The sequence below is a fragment of the Mytilus trossulus genome, chromosome 14 (assembly GCF_036588685.1).
Source record: "Mytilus trossulus isolate FHL-02 chromosome 14, PNRI_Mtr1.1.1.hap1, whole genome shotgun sequence".
NCBI lineage: Eukaryota > Metazoa > Mollusca > Bivalvia > Mytilida > Mytilidae > Mytilus > Mytilus trossulus.
In genome coordinates, this window is record NC_086386.1 from 73567212 (window position 1) to 73581054 (window position 13843).

General features: G+C 33.3%; 1 protein-coding gene across 1 annotated transcript in view; it reads left to right on the plus strand.

The window, feature by feature from the left end:
- Positions 1-3093: 3093 nt before the first annotated feature.
- The window catches only part of LOC134698047 (uncharacterized), a 44898-nt gene continuing 34148 nt past the window's right edge, over positions 3094-13843 (plus strand). The window contains exon 1 of the mRNA XM_063560335.1: positions 3094-3268. Coding sequence (XP_063416405.1) covers positions 3094-3268 — 175 coding nt within the window. The remainder of the gene's footprint in view (positions 3269-13843) is intronic.

Below are 13843 nucleotides of genomic sequence, written 5' to 3' on the forward strand. Positions count from 1 at the left end.
ATTCACTTTTACTACCAACTGATAGATTAAAACAATCTTTACCATTCAGTGATATCAAGCACTTTTTTTACAATTTAATATTTTATGATGTATTTAAATGAGTAGTTATTGTTGCAAACTTCATTAGAAATTTGAATTGAGATCAGTTTTGAAATAAGGGAAAGGGGGATGTGAAAAAAAAATTGGGGGGTCAATTTTTTTTTCATTTCAGATTTCATAAATAAAAAGAAAATTTCTTCAAACATTTTTTTGAGAGGATTAATATTCAACAGCATAGTGAATTGCTCAAAGGCAAAAAAATTTTTTTAAGTTCATTAGACCACATTCATTCTGTGTCAGAAACCTATGCTGTGTCAACTATTTAATCACAATCCAAATTTAGAGCTGAATCCAGCTTGAATGTTGTGTCCATACTTGCCCCAACCGTTCAGGGTTCAACCTCTGCGGTCGTATAAAGCTGCGCCCTGCGGAGCATCTGGTTGTGTTTTGGTCTTTTTCTTAAACTATAAGTAATAGGTCAACTATATTTCTTGTATGGAAGCATTGTTAGCTGTACAATTGTCTGCCTGGCATGGTTCATCTGACCTTGACCTCATTTTCATGGTTCATTGGTCTTTGTTTAACTATCTTGTTTAATGTTAAGTTTATGTGACAGTTGTAATAACGCTTTATACTTAGGACTATCAACATAATATCAATGATTAGTAAAGAAGGCGAGACATTTCAGTGTGTGCACTCTTGTTTGCTTATAACTCTGAAACCAAATCATTTAGAGGAAATCTGACAAGGAGTTAAATTGTTAATCAAGTCAATATATATCTGCCCTGAAATATTCAAATGAATTGGACAACCGGTTGTTGGGTTGCTGCCCTCCAATTGGTAATTTTTAAAGAAATTTTGCTGTTTTTGGTTATTATCTTGAATACTTATTATAGATAGCGATAAACTGTAAACAGTGATAATGTTCATCAAAGTAAGATCTACAAATAAGTCAACATGACCTAAGGAGTTATTGCCCTTGATAGTCAATTTTTAACAATTTTCATTAATTTGGTAAATTTGTAAATTTTTACCAAATATTTTTCTCTGTTACTAATGGGCAAAGTTTATTATAGATATAATTATAAGCAGCAAGAACGTTCAGTAAAGTAAGAACTTCAAACACATCACCATCACCAAAATACAATTTTGTCATGGATCCATTTGTGTCCTTTGTTTAATTAGTTATCAAAAGTACCAGGATTATAATTTTATACGCCAGACGCGCGTTTCGTCTACATAAGACTCATCAGTGACGCTCAGATCAAAATAGTTCAAAAAGCCAAATAAATACAAAGTTGAAGAGCATTGAGGACCCAAAATTCAAAAAAGTTGTGCCAAATACGGCTAAGGTAATCTACTCCTGGGATAAGAAAATCCTTAGTTTTTCGAAAAATTGAAAGTTTTGTAAACAGAAAATGCACATAGACCAAGGTGAGCGACACAGGCTCTTTAGAGCCTCTAGTTTATACGACCGCAAACATTTTTTTGCGTCTTATAATGCTATGATGTCGTCGTTGTCGTCGGCATCCTCAACGTCGTCGTCCGAAGACACATTTGGTTTCCGGACAATAACTTAAGTTTAAGTGAATGGATCTCTAAGAAATTTTACCAGAAGGTACAATTCCACACAATGAATTAAGGGCCAAAAGGGGGCTAAAACAACCATCTTTGTAGTTTCCGGATAATAACTCGTGTGTAAGTGTATGAATCTCTCTGACTTTGTAGCACAAGGTGCCATATCACAAAGGGAAGGCTTGGGTTGAGTTTTGGGGTAATTGGCCCAAGCATTAAGAAAAAGGGGCAAAAAAGGGGTGAAAAAACCAAACATTTTTCTAGTTTCCAGACAAGAACTTGTGTTAAAGTGTATGGATCTCTCTATAATTGTACTACCAGTTTCCATACCACAACGGGGAGGCTTGGAGTTGGGCAGTAAATACTCAAAGAGGCTAAAAAATTTTGGGGGGATATTTTTTCAATTTTTTGGGGGGTTCATATTTTTTTTCTGAATTTGTTTTGAAATTTCAAATAATTTCACAGTTTTGCGCAATAGTAAGAAATCTTCAATTGCACAGTATTTCGCAATAGCATGAATGCACAGTATTTCTTCAATTGCACAGTATTGCACAATAGCAAGAAAACTTCAATTGCACAGTATTTCTTCAATTGCACAGTATTGTGCAATAGCAAGAAATCTTCAATTGCTCAGTATTGCGCAATAGAAAGAAATCTTCAAGTGTACAGTATTGCGCAATAGCAAAAAATCTTCAATTACACGGTATTGCACAATAGCAAAAATATTAAATTGTACAGTATTGCGCAATAGCAAAAAATCTTCAATTACACGGTATTGCACAATAGCAAAAATATTCAATTGCACAGTTTTGCGCAATAGCAAAAATCTTCAATTGAAAATATATTTTTTTACCAATTTCAATGGGATAGATTTAAAGTCTTTAATTTTTGGGGGTTCTAACCTTGTATTACTTTTTGAGATATTGGGCCCCATTTTTAAATTGGTCTACATTGAGGTCAAAAGGGTCCAAAATTAAACTTATTGTGCATTTATTTTGGGCCCTGTTTTCAAATTAGTCCATATCAAGGTTTGAAGGGTCCAAAATTAAACTTGGTTTGATTTCAAATACAATTAAATGGTTTGTTTTTATATGCTGAATCTAACCATGTTGTTAGATGTTACATATCAGACCATTCTAAGTAAATTAAATGTCCGATTTTTTTAGATCTTTGACCACATTTGTTTTGTGTCAGAAACCTATATTATGTTTTTTTTTTTTTTATCATAATCCAAATTCAGACAGTATCAAGCTTGAATATTGTGTCCAAACTTGCCCTAACTGTTCAGGGTTCGACCTCTGCATTCAGTGAAACATTTTATTCCTATTATCTTGAAAACTCTAATGGACAGTTCGAAACTGTAAACAGCAATATTGATCAGCAATATATCTCATCAACTTTTCATATATTTGCAGTTATGGTGCAAAAATAACTTAAAAGACAGCTGTTTAAATGAATGAAAGTGTAAGATAGAACAGGATGTCCGAACCAGCTGAACCTAGGTCATTAAAACGGAAAATACCAAGAACTACTAAACCTAGGCCATTTAAACGGAAAATACTAACTACTAAACCTAGGCCATTAAAACGGAAAATACCACCTTATTTACAGAAACAAGTAGAAGATATACAGAAAAAATTACCACGAAATACAGGTATACATTGATTTTGTGTTATATTTGTACTGCTAAGATGAACTGTTAACCAATGATTGATATAATCATGCTTAGTCTGAAATATATTGGTTAGAAGCAATTTTTTTTTATTTCTGTGAATTTAAAATATTCGAAATGAACTGATGGTATCAACCCTAGTCTTGTAGTTCTTGGAATACCGAAAGGGGGTGCGTGAGATTATTCAGTTCTATAAGTTTCAATAAGTAGTATACAGTTGGATTGAACTAGTGGAAAATCATGTTAATGATAATAGATGTTGGCAATTCATCAACGGGACTGCAACCCAGACGCATATATTAGACATTCAGTCTTCATTAAGAGCCAATCTGCCAGAAAACCATGCAAAACCGTCCGAATGCCACTTTTGCCAAATGAGTTCATATTTGGCACATTGGTGCACCTTAGTAATGTAAATAGCTTGAATTGACAAATTGTGCACATAAAAACGATAAAAAACACATATTTCAAAAGCAATAAATTTACTACAAGAGGTTAACCCAAGAGAAAATAAATCTGGAATTCCACTGGAATCCCGGCTGGAATTTTGATTGGATTCCAAGTAGGATCCCATCTAATTCCACCGGGATAAAATTTTGGAAATCCCGCCCAAAATCCGGGAATTCCGATGCAAATCCCGGTTGAAATGTACTGGGATATTGTGGGATTTCAATTGGGATCCCACTGGGATAAAATTTCGGGATTCCCGCAAAAGAAGCGGGATCCCGATGTAAATGTACTGGGATAAAATTTCGGGATTCCCGTAAAAGAAGCGGGATCTCGATGTAAATCCCAGTGGAAATATACTGGGATTCCCGAAAAAAAAAGCGGGATACCAAAAATAAATCCCAGCAGGATATACATGCACCAATTCAAATTGAACTGCCACTGGGATTCCTGGATTATTTATGCAAAAGGATACATGTCATGTTCTCCCTTCTGTTAATTAATTTGCTGTCTCTGTACTTCCAACTAGTTAAGTATTGCTGAGTAAATTATGGTAACTGGAATATCTGCATGCAATCTGTTCCGTTGGCAGCTCCATTTAAAAATATCATTAAATCCCCTAAAAGTATCAAAAAAATCCACAAAGAATCATTTGTTCAATACGTTTTGAAGCAACAAATTCAATAGAAATATTATTGCATGTTTATACAGTAGCAAATAATTATGAAGTCTTTGAAGGCTATTTGAATTTTTTTGGCAAATTAATTACCCTCCCCCTATTTTATCCACTGAAGAAAGGAGTAGCGACTTATTATTTTTACCAAATAAACATATACACAACTGAATTAAATTTTTACATACCTACTAGTTATGCCTGTTATGTGACAACATTGAACAAGTTTATTCATTGTATATATGTTAAAAATAAATATATTTTCAATTCATGCTTTCAGACTTTCTGGTGTTGATTTGCTCAAATAAAATCATAAAAAATCATAGATCCTCAATAAATTATTTTTATAATCATTATATGCACATATACAGATGTTAAATTAAATTATTAATGCACTTATCTGAATACATCTGCATCATCTTGTTCCTCTGTAAATCCTGATCAGCGTAATCAGATTTTGATGACGTTTTTACCAGTACACTATAACGTCGAATCTCGCCACAAATTATATCGGCCAGAAGTTGATCTGTCTCCGTAAACGGTGTTATAAATAAATTAAAGGTATCGCATAAAAGTATTAATTACTGGCCAGTTTTTACTAAATATAAGAAAATTTTACTTTATTAATCGGCACATGGTGCATGCGGATCCCGGATAAGATAGTGGCCGCATTATTTAGGACAGTATTTTCTAGGGTACGTCGAACTGGTCAGTACAGTTGAAAACAAAGCACGTGGTTATGATTTTTTTTTACAGTTTACATAAGTTGAGAAATCAAAGTTTTACAATGTCGATCAATATCTTATCATTGATGCCGGACGACAACTAATAGAAACGCACTTATGGGAACTTGGGAATATCAGAAACGCCCAAGCTTGTCTGGCAAACAGGGGCGGATCCAGGATTTCCAGTTAGGGGGGGGGGGGGGGGGGTCGCAAAGTTTTATTAAATTTTATTTGGAGGTTTCTTTAGGCAAAACTATTGAAATATTCTTCTAAAGGGGTGAAATGTAGATAACTCGAACTATTGTGTGGTAAAATTAGCGAGAAATTAAAGTTTCAAGCTGAAACTGCCTTAATCCACACCTGACAACAATCTACAGATAGACGGGTGGACAGACGGACGGAAAGTGAGACGACACAGATCACAATTGCTCACCTGACCAATATATTTTTCAAACGAAAATTTCTACTTTTATCAGCGATTTTTAATTGTCCTTTCATACTATCTGTTTTTTACATTTTTGATTTTCGGAGGTCGTGACAGACTTCACTGTGTTCGCCACTAACAACTTAAATCAGAATGAGATGCATTTACGCAGTTATATTTATTTTCTTGGGATCCCATGCATACAGTAATACGGTACAGAATTCGGCTAAATATTTAGGTTGCAAGTGAGAAATAAATAATATATATAGACGCAGAGAAACAAATTAATAAACTTACCTTTCGCTTGAAACAGTATTTCTATCTTTCATTACGGATATTATAAAAGAATCTCACTGTTTTCTTGACCGTGTCATGATGAAATTGTGAAAGTGAGTAAGGGATTTTTTGGAACTTCGATTATCAAACAAATCTATTATAATCAAAGAGCTGAAAGCTCTGAAGAAAAATGACGCCACTGTCTCTAATATTGGGATAGTTTTTATGCAAGTCTTGATTTTCACATACCGTAATTAGTAACAGTGCAACATGTCTCGTAAGCATATAATTGATATTCGTATATGTGTGTGTGTGTGTGAAGTGAAGGTGACAACTGGCTGTTTTTAAGACAAATGAATAGGTCAAGACTACCTGAATTGTACAAATAAATACCGTAGAAAGGCTTGTATATTTCTCACTGGTACATAGTCTGAATCCGGGTCCGTTCGCGCCCACTCATGTTCGCCCCTTTCACTTTCACACCCTACATGTTCGCACCCAATCTTAATTTGTTTTGTGTTTAATAACTCTGTAAGCAAGTGTTTTCTTATAAGTATAATTGTTGTCATTGTCTCAAAATAAAGTGAGACAGCATTTTTTTTTGTGTTGAATAAATCTTAATCATGTTTTAGATAGCATATTGTTAAAGTTATCATAATCCTTTCTGAATAAAGTGGTATTTTGTCAACGTTTATTTTGTGTTGAATAACTCTTAATCATGTTTTGGTTAGTGTATTGCTATAACTTTGTTTCATTGACTTCTTTCAAAATGAAGTGAGATTCTGACTATGTTTTTTTCTGTGTGTTGAATAGATTTTATCATGTTTTGGTTATAATAGTGGATTGCTATATTTTGGTTCCTATATTTTATTGTTTCGTTGTTTCAGATCAAAGGGACCAAGCTGTTAAAAACACTTATCTTTTGTGTTTTTCCTTCAAAATCTTCAATGTTTTACTCATACAAAGCTATAAATACATTCAGTATTTACACCAAATCAATTTAAAACAACAATCATGATTTTCCAATTATTCAACTTGAATTTGAATTAAAATTGGGCGCGAATGAGTAGAGTGCAAACGGACCTTGGGTGCGAACGTGCGAGGTGCGAACGTGTATGGTGCGAAAGTGTATTGGGCGCGAACAGACCTGATACCACATAGTCTGAACCCCCTTCTCCCACAAAATATTAAGTAAATAATCTTTTTGTTACTGTTATCAAAGGTCTAATGAAACTCAGGTAATTTCAAACATTTGTCAAAGAATTCTAGTCAAACCGGCACCTGGTTAAATTGGCACCTGGACAAATCAGCACCTGGTTAAATCGACACCCGATATAGTCAATGCGTCACCCATATTAAATATAAATTTTAACAGTATTTTAAGCAAAAAGAGTAAAAATAAGTAAGGGGTTGCCAGAATTTTTTTCAATATTTGAGCAAAAAGAGTTTAAATACTAACTTTCACATTTTTGGGTGTTCATGTACATTTTGTATATATTTATTTTTCTCAACTTAATGACTCTTTTGGTGTATTTTTAATGATATATATATGAGTAGTCAAAATAATTATTACGTCTGGCAAGGCTTTTTTAATTTTATTCTGGGACACCTTTCTATGACCGCAAGGCTGTGTTAATTTTTTTCTGGGACGCCTTCCTACGAAGCCTTCCTACGAACTTCGTAGGAAGACATCACAGAAAGAAAAAAAAATAGCCTTGCCAGACGTCATAATTATTTGGATTATACATGAGATATTGAATATTTTTATGCATTATTTAAACCAGTTGAGCATTTTACAGGATTGTTTGTTTAATGCTTTTTAAACTTTACTGAAAAATAAACACCTTAAATTTGCTTATTATTTGGCATGAAAGTTTGATTAATTGAAAGGGACTCATAGTTTTCCATTTTATTTTAATAATTGTCTAATTGTTAAAACAACAGCTTGGGTAAGGGCTTCGTTGTTAACCTTTAAGGCATTATACACAACAACATAATTTCACTTTGGTTTCGTTGTTTAACTTAATACACAACAACATATTCACTATGTACTTGGTAACAGTTATTAATTAATTGAATAGAAAATATTATAAAAAATATTATTGGATGCCGAATTGACGTCAAATAGGTGCCGATTTGACTAGATGCCAGTTTAACCAGGTGCCGACTTGACTTGTACGTTTCAATTCCTCTGCGATCGTTTGCGGTATTTTCTTGAGAAAAACCTATTTTCCATCATCAAAGAGAAGAAGAAACTGCTTGAAAATGATTCTGGAACGCTTCATGATTGTTAAAATAAGTTAAATTCACTCAAAAAACAATTTTAAAACTTGCGATGTTTAAACAGGAAGTTTCAAAAGCACGTGTAAAAGAAGAAACTAACCGGTGAGAGTGGAAATCCGTACATTACAGATATCACAGATATCACTATAGTACGACTTTGAAAGCAAAACAGTTCCATCCTTTTGGAAACAGTCTTTAATATACCTATCACATTAATATTTGAAGGGTCTTTAGCTTATTCAAACCATAAAAGTCGGTATGAAACATCAAAACGGAATGAACAATTACCGATTACGTTTTGTAGTTTACAAATTCTAAACTGGTTCCCGTCAAACTACAACACTTTGTTCGAGTGTATTGGAATACAAGCAGAAACCAGTTAGTTTGTAAACTGGTTCCTGGCTGATTACTACACAATGACCTCTCATGCATAACACAAGCAAATTCCAGTTTGTATAGAAAATAGTAAATACGAAACCAAGCGCGGTAGGCAGAGAATGGAATGAAGTTCAGGTCGCCAGTAATGGAACAATGACTGCGTCATTTTCCAAAAACCGCAAATACAATGTAACATTTGTTTTTACTTTAACTGCTAAAAACCTATTATATTTGTCATCAAACGCTGCTCCGCGTTTGACACCTTCCTTTGAAATTATTTATAGAACTTTAATAAAGCGTAGGTCATTTGATTAGTAATCACGTTGATTCTGTTAAACTGACTGTTTTATATACTTTGAATGTTAAAAAAGATTGAATGGTTTCTTCTGATAATTAAATATGTTGAAGTAAAACCCATGCTTTGCAAATTTTAGGGGGGCGCACGCCCGCCACGCCCCCGCCTAAATCCGCCCCTGGCAAAACACTCGTTGACATTTCTCGGACGCTCTGCCATTTTTATCGCGAAAATCTCGGCATTTTTCTGACTTGTAAATATCTGTCAAACTGAATATTAAGTGACACTTAAATGTGATTGGCTTCACCTGACAGCTTTGGTGTCATACACATTGTTAATTAACACCAATAACCTGTACTTGATGTTATCAGAGACATATATAAAAATAAAATTGAAAATGAAAATGGGGAATGTGTCAAAGAGACAACAACCCGACCACAGAAACCAAACACTTACATATTTTCAACATCATAATTATGGTTCATACAATTTCCCGTTTTAACTAGACTGGGATCCCAGCTTCAGACATTCAATTCATCCCAATTGGGATCCCGGCTTTAAACAGTTCCGATTGGGATCCCAGCTTCAGACAGTTATCCCGATTGGGATCCCAGTGTCCGATATTTATCCCGTTTCATCTTGACTGGAATCCCGGCTTCAGACAGTTATCCCGAATGGGATCCCAGTTTCAAATATTTATCCCGAATGGGATCCCGCCTCCAGATGTTTATCCCGGTTTATCCCGACAATTTCACCGGGATTGCATTGGGATCCCGATGGATCCCGTGTTCGTTTTCTCTTGGGAAACAATTCAGAATAAGTTTTTTTGACCACTTTTGCAATTTATTTTTATATCATATATTGATAAAGCTGTCAGATATTAGCAGAAAACTATGAAAATTTGTAAATCTACACACTTCAGGCACAATAGCTCATAGATGTTACATCCCAATTTTTCAGAAAAATTTTGGGAAGTTAGATTTTGTCATTTTTATAGTTTTTATACGACCGCAAAATTTGAAAAAAATTTCGTCGTATATTGCTATCACGTTGGCGTCGTCGTCTGCGTCGTCGTCGTCGTCGCCGCCGTCGTCGTCGTCGCCGCCGTCGTCGCCGCCGTCCGAATACTTTTAGTTTTAGCACTCTAACTTTAGTAAAAGTGAATGGAAATCTATGAAATTTTAACACAAGGTTTATGACCACAAAAGGAAGGTTGGTATTGATTTTGGGAGTTTTGGTCCCAACATTTTAGGAATTAGGGGCCAAAAAGGGACCCAAATAAGCATTTTCTTGGTTTTCGCACTATAACTTTAGTTTTAGTTAATAGAAATCTATGAAATTTTGACACAAGGTTTATGACCACAAAAGAACGGTTGGGATTGATTTTGGGAGTTTTGGTTTCAACAGTTAAGGAATTAGGGGCCAAAAAAGGGCCCAAATAAGCATTATTCTTGGTTTTCGCACAATAACTTTAGTTTAAGTAAATAGAAATCAATGAAATTTAAACACAATGTTTATGACCATAAAAGGAAGGTTGGTATTGATTTTGGGAGTTTTGGTCCCAACAGTTTAGGAATAAAGGGCCCAAAGGGTCCAAAATTAAACTTTGTTTTATTTCATCAAAAATTGAATAGTTGGGGTTCTTTGATATGCCGAATCTAACTGTGTATGTAGATTCTTAATTTTTGGTCCCGTTTTCAAATTGGTCTACATTACAGCAAATATTAGCATAGCAGGACGAAACTTATAATTGATCTGTAACTCATCATGAGTAACTCACACACCAAAAATCAGCCCAATATTTGAAAGCGTTTAGAAAAAAAGTGTATATAACTGTGATTTTCAACAATTTATCAAGTCCATAGCCCGTAATTTCAACAAAAATTAGCAGAGCGGAACAAAACTTAAACTTGATCTGTAACTCATCATGGTCAACTTACATACCAAAATTCATGCCAATATCTGAAGGCGTTTAGAAAAAAACACTGTATAATGGTTTGTTTTGGAATGATGGAATGATGGAATTACGGAATTTCGGACAAGGGTAAAACCATATGGCACCAACAACTTTGTTGCGAGGCCATAAAAATCCCATAACTAGACGAAAAAACATATTACTTAGTCTATATATACTAGTGCAAAATTTATAAAGAATTTTGAATGAAATTGGATAGCTGTTAAGATTACTGTCATGACTGTACCTATGAGGTCCTACATCACATCCGGAGAAATAACAAAATTAAAATAAGTCATATGAATCTTCAAATTTCAATAAAGTTAAATGTGTTTTTTATACTTGAACAGCAAGATTTTACTATAAAAACAAGTGTACATTAACTTTCTTGTAAAAGAAAATCCATAACATTAAAATCTTCATAAATGATGAACTATTATTTTTTGAGACATCATCTTATGGAAGATTTAAGTGGTGTTTTAAAGATGCAAAGTTTCTGTTGCTTGTTTGGTTGGTTGAAATTGTTTCTGTCAGAAGCATGATCAGTCTTCCAATCTGATGTTGACTGTTGTAAAAGTTCAGTTAGCTGTGAGTCTAGATCTGAAAACCACAAAACATACATATACAGATCAGGCTGTTAGCTTACCTACATATTTTTTTCATTTTCTAAATTTTGGCCTTTTATGGCTGAATAGATATGCAGTATTGGTCTTGTGCATTGAAGGCCATATGGCATATGAGGACCTATAGCTTTACTTGTATGTGATTTGTTCTCATTGGCAATCATACCACATTTTGTTAATGTTCATGTACATGTATACCACTGACAGGAAATAAAGATGACAAGATCCTTGGTGGCCATCTTGAAAATGTTTGACATCAGATAATCATCCACATATTGTGCTAATCTTTTCATTAAAGTTTCATTAAAAAAAAACACCAGTTATCTCAGTAATGGACAAATTTTATGGAAGATGAAGAAAAAATGCAAGTTTGAACAAAACATTCAAGCATGATACAGCTCCGAATTTGTAATAAGATTAAATATTTGAAAAGAATATGGTTTCTAACACAGAATAAATATGGTACATGTATAAAGATATAGTTTAATAGATTCAGCATAAAATCAAATTAAGATTTCAAATTAAGTTAAATTTTGGACCCTTTGAACATGTTGAACTTCAATGTAAGGCCAAATAAAAAAATATGTGTGGTTCCAGTTACATCTGAAAAAAGTTAGGGTAGGTAGGTAGGGATTTTTTTTTATTTTATGTTTTTTTGACATTGAGTCTATGCATGGAGCAACATTCTGAGTTTAACAGTGCTTAATAAAAAATGACAATAAAATCTTTAGGGTAGGCTATTTTTAAGCCGAAAAAGTAGGGACGGTAGGGTTACTGGAACCACACATATATTTTTATTTGGCCTAAATAAATTTAATAACATTGCCCAAGAAGAATGTGTCCATAGTACACAGATGCCCTACTCGCACTATCATTTCTGTGTTTAGTGGACCGTGAAATTGGGGTAATAACTAAGTTAACATGGTTAAATTGTGGAAAATCATGATAATAGCCATTTGTTTAACTTTATATTGCACTGAGTATAGACGAGTTGTGACCGACATAATTTTTGATTCAGCCATGCTGGATCTATGTAATCATTTCGAGTGATAAGATTTACAAGTAAATTTAGAGCTTGTTTTATTAAATGAAAAAAAATATAAAATGATAATCTTTTTCACTTGCTGCAATAGTGATATATTAAGTTTTTTGTTCATCACAAAACCTGAGAATATGAACTGAAATTATGCATAGAACTCTCCTAGGATTTCCATCTGTAATTCCAATCACTTTGGTTGTCAGATGTACCTAAGAAGCAGTAATTGTTTTGCTCATACTTTTATGATCTAAAAGGAATGATTTTGAAAGGATTTTTTTTTCTGGTAATTTTTAAGCGTAATAATAATGAAAATAACGTTCTACTTTTCAATCCTTGTGTTGTCTGTTTGCATTAGAAAGTTATACTTTTATTTCAGATTGTCCCCTAATATTTTCTGTATTTTTTTAATTAAACTTTTTACCAAAATCACTTTTACCAAGTTTTGTTGGTGATGATGGTTGTCTTGAAATGTCTTACATGAGTTGATATAATTTAAAAAATATATCTGACCAGCTACAAAATTGGCGGGATCACAGCACCAATGATGCTCTAATTTAAGGGCAATAATGATGTATCAACACATACAAATGCAATCTAAAATGATTCTCTTTTACCATTGATTAATATGATATAACCGTTTCGGGGATGCCAAGAACATCAAGCATGGGCTTCATGACACAATTTCATTCAGAAATTAAAGATACGATCGATTTAGAAAATATTCCTGAAATAACAATAGATGACATCTTAATATTTTATCAATATCAAAAATCTGATTGAAAATTACAGTGAACAATACTGGTGGCATTATTAGATCATATGAATAACAATGTTACAAAATTTTAGGTATTCTTTGTTAACTATTCTATCAGCAAAACAGTGACATTTATCATGTGCAAACTTTAAATCCTCTTTATAAATGATAGATAAGTGGGAAATCTGGTGACAAAATATTACCACCCCTGTAAATATTTAAACGTTCTGTTAAAGGGGCACTAGCTGTCAAATTCATTGTAACCGATTTGGCTGAAATTCTCATATTTGGTTTATAACAATGTAAAACATTTATCCAAACTATCAAAAGTCTAAAATAAACAGTTTACAGAGCATGGGGTAGATAATATATAGGTTCGTTTCGTGTGTATTTTAGTCCAGAGGCCATCTAATTAACTATCGATTTGACCTCAGAAGACCATATAAGCGATGTAAACAAAAATAAAGATACGAATAGATTAAACCAACACGTGCAATTGCATTTTTATAGGTTTGTTTGATTTTATTTTATAGATTAAAAATATATGTAACTCATTGTTTTTAACTATATAAGAATGATTTTATGTGCATCGAATTAGTAATCAAATGATTTACCGTAGTTTCACTTTCATTGTTGACATTCTTTTTCTTTAAATAACCAGTACACGTACAATGCATGCGTTGTCA